The following is a 12,956-nucleotide window of genomic DNA, read 5'->3' on the forward strand; positions in this document are numbered from 1 at the left end:
AAAACCCAAACCAGAGGCCAGAAAGGGCAAGTCACTTGGACAGGGCTATCTAGCCTAGAAAAAATAGAGCTGGATTTTTAAATATATATATAATTTTATGTCTACAGAGGATTGCCTAGATGTACATGCTGATGATAACTGCTAAGGCCAGAAGAGGCTGTCAGGCCCCTGGAACAGAGCTGCCGTGTGGGTGCTGGAAACTGAACCTGGATCCTCTGCAAGAGCAACCAGTGCTGTTAGCTGCTGAGCTGTCTCTCCAGACCCCTAGGGCTGGAGTTCCAAAAATAAAAATAAATTTATTTTAATTTCTTAAAATTTATTTAATTCTCGCCAGGTATGATAGTGGACCCCTTTGATCTCAGAAGAGGCAGAGTCCAGTGGATCTCTGAGTATGAGGTTAGCCCGTTTACAAAGAGAGTTCCAGGAAAGTAGTCAGGGCTACAAAAGAGAAAGTATGTCTCTGAAAACAAAAATACAAAATTATTTTCTTTTTAATGACGTGTGTTGTGTGTGGGGGGGGATGGACATGAATTCGTGAGTGCAGGTCAGAGGCTGGAGGAGGGTGCGCATCTCCTGGAGCTCTGGTCACAGCAGAGGCTGGAAGAGGGAGCCACATCTCCTGGAGCTCTGGTCACAGGCAGTTGGGAGCCTGTCCTGGGAACTGGACTTGGGACTCCTATAAGAATGGCATGTGCTCTAACTGCAGAGTATCTTTCCAGGTCCTGGAATGTTTGTTTGTGTGCTTGAGACAGGGTTTCATGTAGCCCAAGCTGATCCAGAACTGACTGTACTGTAGGAGCTGAGACCTTGAATCTCTGATCCACCTGCCTGGATCATGCCGTGCTGGGCTACAAGTCCAAGTCTTATGCATTCAAGCAAACACTATACCAATTGAGCTATAAGCCCTGCTTCTTCTTCGTTTTTAAGATTTTTATTTGTTTTTGCCTACATTTATGCATGTTCACTATGTGTTTGCCGTGCCCACAGATGCCAGAAAGGGTACCAAATCTCCTGCTGATCCAAAGGACCCAGGTTCAACTCCCAACAACCACACAGCGGCTCCCAACCATTTGTGACTCCAGTTCCAGGGGCTCTAGTGTCCTCTTCTGGCCCCGGCAGGCACTAGGAATGCACATGGTGCACAGACATGCATGCAGACAAAAACACCCCTACATATGAAAATAAAAGTTAAAAGACTGTATCAGTCTTCCAGCCTTAGCCTCCAGAGTGCTTACGGTGCGGCTGTCCCTTCCTAGGGCGCCACTCCCACTCAGGACCTAGAAGCCTCCTGTTTGCTGCCCTTTCCCTCTGCCACCGAACACACCCATACCACATCTTCCCTAGGTCTCTACTCAGGTGTCACCTCCGCAGAGGGGACTTGCCTGACCTCAGGATTCCTCTGTGCTTCCTCCCCCACGCGTCATCTACAGTTATCTGATGGCTTTGTTATTTCTGCTCAACCACTCTGAGAACTCCAGACAGCAACACTTTTGTTTTCGTTTGTTTTTTTCAGACAGGGTTTCTCTGTGCAGCCCTTGCTGTCCTAGAACTAGCTCTATAGACCAGGCTGGCCTCGAACCCACAGAGATCCACCTGTCTCTGCTTCCCAAGTGGTGGGATTAGAGGTGTGAGCCACCATGCCTAGCTTTCTTTTTCTTTTTTGAAACAGGGTCTTCTGTAGCAGGTCGGCCTGGAACTCACTACGTTAGGGATGAACCCGGGGCTTCTGGAGCACTGCAGGAGCACTCCATCAACTGAGCGCAGACAGCAACGACTCTGAGTCAGAGCCTTAGCCGCACATGTCTGGGAAGAAGGTTCCTGACACATAAGGAAGCTAAAGACATCAAGCAAGGGAGGGGTCAGGGTGGTTGCCTTTGATTTCTTTCATACCAAGAGACTCGAGCCGCAAGCCAGGGGGCTTGAATTCAGTTCCTGGGACACACGTGTGGGGGGGACCAGTTCCCACAAGTGTGTCCTCTAACCTCCACATGCTTGCCACGGAGCCCCGCACCTCCCTCAACACAAAATAAACCTACACAAATGTAATAAAAGAAGTAAAATCAGCTAGAGAGATGACCTAGCAGTTAAGAGCACTTCTGGTTCTTACAGAGGACCCAGGTTCAATCCCCAGCACCCACAGGTCACTAACTATTTGAACTCCAGTTCCAGAGGATCTGATGTGCTCTTGTGACCTCTGAACACACTGCACATACATAGCACACAGACACAAGATGCAAGCAAAACAACCATATACATCAAAAATACAAATAACAAATCTTTTTAAATAATTATTTATTTAAGGTGCATTGGTGTTGTTCTTGCAGCATGTCAGTCGGTGTGATGTCTGTCTGCCTGTGTGATGTCTGTCTGTCAGTCTCTGTGATGTCTGTCTGTATGATGTCTGTCTGTGTGATGTCTGTCTGTCTGTGTGTGTGATGTCTGTGTGTGTGATGTCTGTCTGTCTATCTGTGTGATGTCTGTCTGCCTGTGTGATGTCTGTCTGTCTGTGTGTGTGTGTGATGTCTGTGTGTGTGATGTCTGTCTATCTGTGTGATGTCTGTCTGTCTGTCTGTGTGATGTCTGTTTGTTTGTGTGATGTCTGTCTGTCTGCCTGTGTGATGTCTGTCTGTCTGCCTGTGTGATGTCTGTTTGTCTGTGTGATGTCTGTCTGTGTGAGGGTGTCAGATCTCTTGGAATGGAGAGTTAAAGGGGAGGAGGAGGAACAGTCCTAGGCCTAAGGCAAATACTATATGAACTGCTATGTGGGTGCTGGAAGAGGAGTCAGTGCTTTTTTTGTCTTTTTGTTTTTCGACACAGGGTTCTTCTGTGTCTAACAGTCCTGGCTGTCCTGGAACTTGCTTTGTAGACCAGACTGGCATCAGACACACAGACTGCTTACCTCTGTCTCCTGAGTGCTGGGATTAAAGGTGTGAGCCACCACATCTGGCAAGAGAGACTGCAGCTGGGAGGGACTTCTCTTCTGACTGATAGCATTTGAGGAAATGCTTTTTCCAAAGAATCCTTGGCTGCCAGGCCCTGTATCATCAGACCACAGGCCCGGGGTAGGCTTTTCTTACTCATTCTGTCTGATGAGAGGAAGAGGCCCAAGGCCTGGGGATGGAGTTCAGTGGGTAGCACACCTACCTAGGACCCCTTTAGCCCTGGGCTCTGCACCCGGGCATGATGACACACACCTTTAATCTCAGAAACCAGGCGTGATGACACACACCTTTAATCTCAGCACTCGGGAGGCAGAGGCAGGCAGATCTCTAAGTCCAAGGCTGGCCAGGTCTACAGAGTGAGTTAGTTATAGGACGGCCAGGGCTATGTAGAAAACCAAAAACTCAAAACAACCAAACACACAACAAACAACAGCCAACAACAGCAGAGGATGAAGACACGGCTCCCGAGGAGCGCACTCTCTGTGCAAGCATGAGGACTTGAGTTCAAATCTCACACTCACGCAGAAGCCAGGCCTGTAACCCAGTGGTGGGGGCCAGAGAGAGGGCAGTCCCTGAAAGTCAGTGAACCGGAGAGTCCACTGGTCAGCTAATCCAGCAACAACGTAAGACCCCAGGATCCACCCTGTCTCGAGGGAAGAAAGCAGGAGAGCAGTGTCCTCCTCTGGCCTCTGTAGGAGGAGCACACACAGACACCACGCACATTCGCAATACATACTCAAAGTACAAACAACGAGAAGGCTGGGAGAGAGCCTCGGTCCAGGATCCACACTGAAACAAAGAAATCGGGGTTGGAGATTTAGCTAATGGTCGAGTCCTTGCCTAGCAAGCTCAAGGCCCTGCGTTTGGTCCTCAGCTGGGGGGTGGGGGATTTAGGGACTGGAGAGACGGCTCAGCACTTAAGAACACTGGCGACTCTTTTAGAGATCGCAGTGTTTGATTTCTAGCACCCTCACAGGGGCTTACAACCGTCTGCAACTCTGATGTAACACCTTCTTCCGGTCTCCATGGGCACAACATGCATGTGCTACACAGGCATGCATACAGGCAAAACACCCATACACATAAGATAAAGAAAAATAAAAAATGTTTAAAGAAAGAAACCTGGTAGGGGCAACAGCTTGTAACCTCTGAACCAGGAGGGGTGGAGGCCGAGGAGACACTGCCTCCAAAAATCAGGTCACCCAGCTGTGGGGGCACAAACCTCTGAGGTCAGCCTGGCCTACGACAGACATACAAACAAAAATAGTCGGCTTTGGAAGAACTAAACCTGAAGGTGACTGGGACTACCACTCACACAGACACACCTGTGTGGGGTCAGCAGCCACGCTGGTTCACTGGAGCCATGCCAAAAGCAACGTGTTGGCCTAGAGACAGGCTTGGCGACTAAGAACATCTGCTGGTCTTGAAGACTTTGGTCTGGCTCCTAACATCTCCACTGGGCAGGTCAAGCTCCTCTTACGCCAGCTGGGGAATCTGACAATCCTCTTCTGATATTTGAAGGCACCTACATACACCTAGTACACATGCACACACTTAAGTCCATACACATAAAATAAAACAATTCTCTTTGTCTGCCAAGAAACCTCAGTGTGTAAAAACACTTGCCACACAGGGTTATGAACCAGTGTCATCCACAGAACTCATGTTGGAAGGAGGGAACCAACTCCTTAAAGTTGACCTATGACCTCCACATTTGCACTGTGCCCAAAGTATACCCAGATCACACACAATAAAAAACAAATTATTATATATGATAAAAATCTTATATAAAATGCAATACATGCCAGGTGATAGTGGCACACGCCTTTAATCCTAGCACTTGGGAGGCAGAGGCAGGCAGATCTCTGTGAGTGTGAGGCCAGCCCGACCTACAAATTGAGTTCAGGAAATCCAGGGCTTGTTACACAGAGAAACCCTCTCTCAAAAAACAAAACAAAACAAAAGCAACACGCAAAAACTAAGGCTCAGAGAGAAACAGTCCTTGTTCCTAGATCACAAAGGGAAGACACCATTCAAACCTCCCTGAAGTACTGGAGCGGAGACCTGGTTCTGTCTGTAACTTCAATCCTGCTTCTCTGGGATGCTGGCCACCTCCGTCTGGGAAAGAAGCTCTCAGAGATGGCCCAGGGGTGAAGAGCTGGTACTGGTCTTGCAGAGAACAGGAGACTGAATCTCAGCACCCTCTGGGATTGCATTCCAGGTGACCCCATGCCCCTGGCCTTTGTGGGCACCTGCACTAACTAACATGCATATACCCACCTCCCAACACACAGAATCTAAAAAATTCAAACACCCAGGCATAGTACCACACTGCTGTAATCCAGCACTCAGGAGGCAGAGGCAGAAGGATCTCCATGAGTTCAAATCCAGCCAGGTCTACACAGCCAGCTCCAGAACAGCAAGGACTACACAAAGAGACACTGTCTCAAAAAGAAAAAACAAAAACAACAAAAGGCAGGCACAGTGGTGCAGGCCTTCAGTCCCTGAACTCCCAAGGGCAGGGGCAGGTGGGTCTCTTAGAGTTTAAGGCCAGCTTGGTATTCACAGTGAGTTCCAGGACAGCTAGAGCTACATAGTGAGAACCTGCCTCCCCCTCCAAAAAATAAAAGGTGAACAGCCAAGGAGGTTGCAAGCTGTACCGAGGAGGTTGCAAGCTGTACCGAAGAGGTTGGAGTCAGGACTCCGGTGTTTGCTGGGACCCAGGCTCAGAGGCAGGACAGGCTGGGCCAACTTTTCTTTCAAGTTCCACCAAGAGTGTCCGCCAAGAGGCTGTTGCTGTTGCAGTAGCCTAAGGCGCGTGGAATTACGGGACACAACCCTGTCCCAGCCTGCGGTTGGCCAGTCTGGCGCCCAGCTCCCCGAGGCTTTCAAAAGGCATGAAATGATAATGAGAGTCAACGCCGCACGTCTCTCACGGTCCAGCAGAGGGCGCTCCAAGAGCCCAGCTCCCAGCTCTGGGCCAGGCTTGTGGGCGCGCAGCAGGGAACTCAAGGGCAGAGGACCCCAATGGAAACAGACATCACCCACAAGAGAGATACCAGCCTGGTTGTGTGCACATGTCTCGTTGGGAGCCAGAAAGAGTTCCTCTGGAGGAGAGAAAGTGGGAAGGTCCAATGTGTGGTAAGAGACCAACCCAGTGCCCCCTCTCTCCTGCCTCTGCCTCGCCTCTCCATCTGTCTTTTGACAGATCGCAGTGGGAATGTGACTCAGCCCCAGAGGCCGCGCCAGGAGCGCCATCTCGCGCACCCCCCGCCAGACCTGAGGACCTAGTGCAGACTCCATCTCGAAGAGGAAAAGTGCCTCCCTTCTGGGGTTCTTATAAGCCTAGTAGGGTGGCTGCACCTTCTCTGCATTAGTTGCCTGGACTCCACGATGGAGAGTGTCGGGGATCTCGTGTGTGCGCACCAGCTCAACTGCGTTTGTTCTCGGTCCCCTTCCTCTTTCTGTGCAGGGCGCTGGCACCAATGCCATCTCTCAGTCCACAAGGCACTCAGCTGTCCCAGCTGCGGCCTCTGCAGGCTACATACTTCCCGCAGGGAAACCGAAACCCGAGCTGGTTCAGGGATGGGCTGAGATTCCTGTTTCTGATTTCTCACTACCGGACAAGCCGCTTTCACTGCGGCCTCCTCCGTTTTCCTCCAAGTTCAGGGACTTTGAGCAACAATCCCTGAAGAATCCTTCGCGTGCACCGGGAGCTCAGAACTCTCAAACTGTCTGCTCCTGGGTAGTGCCTAACTTCTGCAAAGGTACCTGGGATATTTGAACCAGAGCTTGAGGGCATCAAAAGGAATTTTTGATCCGCAGTTTCCTCATCAGTCCAACAGGGATCCCAGCTACTGGCAAGTAGTGGGGTAAATAGGTAAAGGTGTGTGTGTGTGTGTGTGTGTGTGTGTGTGTGTGTGTGTAGAAAAGGCCCCAGGCCTGAAGTCCAAAAGCTAGCCATTAAGGAAAGGGCACATGAATTATAATTATTACCACTCAGTCACTGTTCATCAGACAACAGGGGGCCAGGAAGTCCCTAGGGCCTTAAAAGAGAATAGGGCCTGGTTTCCTGGCGCTCCACCCCCTGCACCATCTCAAGGGCTCCCAGTCTCTGGGTTGGCATTTCCTGTTGATGTGAGTTTTGTGTGTGAGTGTGTGTGTGAGAGAGAGAGAGTGTGTGTGTTTTGTTTTCATTTTCCCTCTCCTAGTTCCCTCTGAGAAATCTCAGGAGCCTGACTCTTGGTTCCTGGTAGGGACTCAGGCAGCTGGGCCTGGGGAAAATGAAGGGGGGGGGGAGGTGGTCCTTGAAGAGCTGTAGGAACTGGGGGAAGGGGGTATCCCAGAAGGATCTAGGAAGGCTGCAGTCATAGTCTAAAGGGGCCTTGCTTGGGGACTCCAGGCAGGCATGAGAAAGCCAGATATGCCATCTTATGGGCGCTCCAAAGGAACGCAAATGTTAGTTGTCAACCACCCAGCGGCCTGAAGACCTCCCAGTCAGAGCCGGGGTACCTTTTATAGTGGCTGCAATCACTTGAACTATCCTAGGTCAAGAAGATACTCGTAATTAGGGAACCCAGGGCAGATGGTGCATGGCTTACCAGAGTACCGATTGTCAGAACTGTCACTAAACTCAAGTGACAGTATAACTGCGCGTGGTAGAGTGAGGCAGGACTATCACATGTTCAAGGCCAACCTGGGCTACTAAGTGAGTTCTAGGCTAGCCAGGCTACTTTCTTTGAAAACAAACAAACAAACAAGGGTGGTCACATAGTCTCATATGGTCTCAGGTCCTAGGCACACAGCACAGCCCCTGACAGCAAAGAGGTGTCCCCTGGAACATGGAAACCATCATGTATTTATTGTTCTGGAAGCACACAGCCACTATGCCACTTTAACCATGTCTCATGAAGACACAGTTACTCTGTCAACACCACAGACAACTATCACTGTCACCTGGGTGCAATACAGCCACGCAGACGACAGACACAGACATGGTCACCCTGGGACAGCCAGAAGCACACTGCCACTCTGCCACAGTAACCGTCCCCAAAGCAGAGTCAGGCAGAGCCCCGAATCCAGGCAGCCCGAGCCACTCACATACCTAAGGACCCTCTCTCTCTGAGACGACCACAGCAGCGATCCATCCACACTGTCAGTTCAGAAGGCTGGGAACTGCTCTTTGATGGGACCTCAAATGCCCTTGGCACTGGTCCACGGAGCCCTCAATGTCTGGAAGGGGCTTGTTCCAAATCTTAATACAGAACTGGATAGTGCTCCCCAGAGGACCCCCTGGATTCCTAACACCAGTTACTGTAGGGCTCCCCTAATGTATGTCTCCACTCCACCTAGAGTGCTACCCCACCTGAAGTAACCAGCGTGGTTCTGCAGGCACCCCTACAGAATGATCACTAGGGTATCACACAATAATCCCAGCCCCCAGGAAGTCTCTCCAAGTGGTACCCTCTCTCCGGCAGCTGCACTGGACCATTGCTGGCTAAGCTTGTAGAGAGCCCTGAAGCTACACGAAATCCCCAAACCCCAACTTCACCCTGGAACCCTCAACAGTAGAAGAGCTTCTGGTGCAGTGGCTCCCCCTCTCACCACCCACGCGGGTCACGCTGACCCCACCCGCCCCACAGCGCCCCCTTTGGCCAGATTTGCGCGTGGCGCCCCTTGCGCGCCTGGGCGCTCTGCGCGCCGGGGAGTCTCACCGCCTGCTGCTGCCTCCGCTGGTACCGGTGCCGTGGAAGGACGAGGGCCAGGACATGCGGGTAGTCCGCAGGCCTGGCCGGTCGCCAGTGTCCACGGCGTCGGCGCGCTCCATGGGCCGGTGCGGCGAGCGCTCCGGCTCTGAGCACTCGGCACTGTCTGAGTAGCCACGCTGCTGGATGCGGATCGGGGTCCTTGGCTGCCGCCACAGGTGCTGGGGGGGTGGCTTCAGGGTGGCCTGGCCCTCCCGAGGTCCAGGGAGAGAGAGAGATAGGCTCCTCTCCGAGGGGGCGGCCGGAGGCTCCATGGCTCCGGCTCTGTCTCGCGGGACGCTCGGGGGGCAAGGCGTCCCCTGACCTGTCCGAGATCAGCGGCGCCACGGCCGAGGCGCTTGGGGACCCACGGGGGCTCCTGGCCTCAGTGGGGCCATGGCGCCCAAGGGCGGAGAGCGCGGACGGCAGCGGCGCCGGAATCCTCCCGGCGCTTGGAGCCCGCTACGCTCTCGGAACCCGGCGCCAGCCGCGACTCCCCGCCCCGGTCCGCCCCTCCCTGCCCCACCACCCGCCCGGCGACTGTCACAGCACTACCCCCTCCTCCTCCAAGAGGAGGAGGGTGTCAGCCCTCCGCACCCACGCACAGCCCAATCCCGCCGGGGAGGGGGTGCCGCCGCTCGCCTATCTCCGAGAGCCCTTTAGAATAGCAGGCACGCTCAGGGACCGAAGAGTTAAAGGGTTAATGGCATTCGGACTGAGACATCGACTGGTTGGCGGGGTGTCACTCAGCCGCATCCATCAAGGCTGGGGCGGAGTCAGGGGCTGTCGTTTCCTCATCTCTAGAACCCCAGTCACCCTTTCTCCCAGGTTCCCTTTTCGGGGAGTGGTCCTCGTGCCTCCATGGTGCAGTGTCTGCAAGAGCCAGTAGTGTTGCGCACAGGACAGTGACGGCGTGTGGCTCCCCCACAGCTTGGCGGGATGTGAGCGCACGTGGCTTCTTCCGAGGGTTGTCAGTGTTTTCGATGTCGCCTGGAAGTGTGTGCGCGCACGTGGTGGCTGCTCCCGCTGCTGCTGTCGGGGGTGTAAGGATGCGCGCGCACGTGTGCGGCCCGTCGGGAGGGCGGAGCGTCCAATGGGGGTCTGTTCCGGTGGCCCCGGGCTGAGCACACCTTCCCACGCGCTCGGGCTCTGTATTGTGATTATGATGGGAGGATGCTGGTACGAGTTTTCCACGGAATTTCTCCTCTGTTGTCTGTGACTCCCGAGGGTGTATTTTAGTGCAAGTCTGTGTGGTCGGTCTTTTGAGGTGTGTCTGTGTCGGGGGTGTGTCCTTTTGGGTCCCCCTGTGACTGAAAAATAGGTATCGCTACCTCTTTTTTTATCTTTAAGAAAAAAATGTATTACATTATTTGTGTGTGTATGCGTGTAGGCACGCGTGTCTCCCACCTCACCATCCAAATGCTACGTAACTCAACTCCTGAAGCAAGATTTGGTCCAGTTGTGCACCCTTAATCCTTGCGAATATCCGTTAGATGCCTCGGAGAGGCAAGGTCAGAGGACAATCCACGGGAGTCAAGTCTCACCTTCCACCTTGTGGGCCCCGGGAAGCTTGGAGGCAAATGCCTTTATCCACTGAGCCATTTCGCCGGCCCAATCGCCGCCCCCTCTTCTTTTAATTATTAAAAACTTTAAAGTTTTTATGCGGAAGGTAAACTGAGGCAGATGAGAGGGGTAGCTGGGATACGAGAGCCTTGGAGGGTACACCCCACCTCTGTCGTTTTTAGGCGAGTAAACAAGCGGAGCCTCTTCCCCTCGTTCCCCGCCCTCAGAACCCCCCTTCCGGCACCTAAATCCGGAGTCGCCGTGACTCACGCTCCCGCCTCCCTCAGCGCCGTGCCGAGCGAGCGAGCAAAGAGTGAGCGGGGATTCAAGCGCATCCCCAGCCCTCCTCCCAGCTCTGGCTCAGCCCTGATGGCTGCTGGGTTGGGGGGGGGGTGCTGTTTGCTATCCCCGGTGCTCCACCTCCCTTCCAGGCTGGATCCTTGCTCAGACGCTGCGGTGTCCCCGTCCAATCCCTCGCCCCCGTACATCCCCCCCCCCTTCTCCTGATCGCCTAGCGGGACAAGTCTTGCACTCCCCCCCCCCCAACTCCCGTTCCTTTTAACATACAGGCAACAAATCTTTCCCAGTCTCCAACTTATTCAACCACTTTTTCTCTAGCTGGAGGGGACTCCAAGCGTGGGCTAATGAACGAAGAACTGCCCCCCCTTCCCAGCAGCCCCAGGTGTTCCGCGAAGCCACTTTTCTCAGGAACCTTACCCCAGGCATCTAAGCGGGATTTGCAAGTGCTGAGGGTGCCCAGCTGTACCAAAGTCTTTGGGAATGGGGCTGAGAGGTGTAGCCTTGGCTCCAACTCTGAATGATGAGGGTCGAGGTCTTGTGAGTTGGGACATAGGGGAGCTGCAGGTGGAAGGCTCGAAGCTGTTAACCAAAACTCAAGCCCCGAGGTGAATCAAACTGGACTTGAACCAAACACAGCCTGGAGGGTGGGAGAAGGAACTTTTTCCTCTCATCTGAAAGAAGTATCATGACTTAAGCAGAGACCCTCCAAGGGAGTGGATGGAGGCTGGGATTAGGCAAGACTGCTATTACAAAGATGGAGGCTAGGGGAGTGAGGGCTGGGCAGGGGTGGGCTGACAGAGCCAGCCAGCCCAGCCTTTGGCTCTCTAATTGAGCTCCCAGCCAAGAAGTGGGAGTAGGTTGCCCTGGGAGGACCCCCATGAGAAATAGCGGAAAGCGCAGCTAGTGCGCTGCTGAGATGGCTCAGCATCTCAGCATGGAAGGGCGTTTGCTGCCAAGCCTAACGTCGTGAATCAGATACTCAGGACCCACATGGTGGAAGGAGAGAACCGACCCTCAAGGTTGTCCTCTGAACAACACACACACACACATACACACAATAAATAAACAAACAAATAAAAATAGATAAATGTAATAAAAATTTTTAAAGAAAAAAAAGTACAGATAAGACTTAGACCTTTTTCATACCCCTTCCCTCACCCCCGTGAAAAACACAAGCTGTGGACCTACTCCAAGCTGCCACCATGCTGGCTAATGCTGCCAGCAGGAAAACTGAAGCAGCTGCACCACACGCTGGCCAAAGACCAGCCCCTCCGCTCTGCGAATTTAGGGGCGTCCTGAAGGCTCTGGAGGTGTGCAAACCCTTTTCCTCTATGTAGGCCCCTGCTGACTCAGGCGACTTGGGGGGGGGATGCTTGCTGAGGCTGCCAGGGCACCTCCGAACACAGCTGTCCCAGCCAGAATCAGCGGCGTTTACAAAACGCTGGCCACTCAGGAAGGGCTCCTGGTTGGCTTACTCCTCCGTGCTCACTTTCCACTTCGATCCCCCTCCTGCCTACCTGTTGGCCTCCGCTCTGCGGATAATTATTCGAGGCAGGATCAGCGGCCGCTGTAGCCTCTTTGGCCTTGGCATCGGAGGGACCCCAGGATCTGAGGACTCGGGCTGAGCCCAGCCCTGACCAGGAGATGGTGGCGAGGGCAGCGCAGGTCCGCCCCTAGCATGTTGACACAGCAGGACTCTGTGGCTCCCCTGGGCCTCTGTGGAGGGACATGGGTGGAATTGGGGTGTGTCTTGCCGGTCTAAATGCCGCCCCCAGGAACACAATTACTTAACTACCCCAGGGAGCAGCTAATGGGCACATACAGGCCTCTCATTTCTGAGCCTCCCTTGGAGAGTGCCCTCCCACACTTAGGTGTGAAAGAGCCTCTTTAATTCATATAATTTAAGTGTGGGGGAACTTATTATGTAGCCTAGGCTGGCCTCCTGCCTCAGCTTACCACCTGCCGGCGTTACAGTCCTGCGCCTCTACGCCCCTATTTCATCATCTTTTTCTACCCTAGTTCTCTCTTTCCTTCTTTTAGACAGAGTTGTGCTGTGTAGCACAGGCTGGCCTTGAAATCACTGCCTGATTCTCCTCCCAAGCGCTGAAATTAAAGGCCTACGTCTCTGCATTCAGTATCACCCTTCGTAAGTGATCCACTCATGTTTTCTAAGCAGTTTCCCCCTCCCACCTTATTTTTCCTTACATCTCAAACCCACAAGACCTCATCCTGGGCGACTTTTCCTTCACCAGCTGGCCAAAACTGTCTCCACACCTGAGAAGCCACAAGAAAGGCTCCCGTCCACCTTTTGTGTGTGGGTGGGGGAGGGGGTTCGAGACAGGGTTTCTCTGGAACTACCTCTTGTAGACCAGGCTGGCTTCGAACTCAGAGATCTGCCTGTCTCTGC

At 53.2% G+C, this 12,956-nt stretch overlaps 1 protein-coding gene across 1 annotated transcript in view; it reads right to left on the bottom strand.

Moving 5' to 3' along the window:
* Positions 1-9,115, bottom strand: part of Pde4a (phosphodiesterase 4A) — a 43,548-nt gene extending 34,433 nt beyond the window's left edge. Inside the window, exon 1 of the mRNA XM_050125546.1 lies at positions 8,657-9,115. Within this exon, the coding sequence (XP_049981503.1) occupies positions 8,657-8,961 (305 nt within the window). The 5' untranslated portion in view covers positions 8,962-9,115. The remainder of the gene's footprint in view (positions 1-8,656) is intronic.
* Between the last annotated feature and the right edge of the window lie 3,841 nt (positions 9,116-12,956).

Source organism: Alexandromys fortis, unplaced genomic scaffold (genome assembly GCF_014885135.2).
Source record: "Alexandromys fortis isolate MF-2015 unplaced genomic scaffold, M_Fortis_MF-2015_v1.1 scaffold_242, whole genome shotgun sequence".
Taxonomy (NCBI): Eukaryota; Metazoa; Chordata; class Mammalia; order Rodentia; family Cricetidae; genus Alexandromys; species Alexandromys fortis.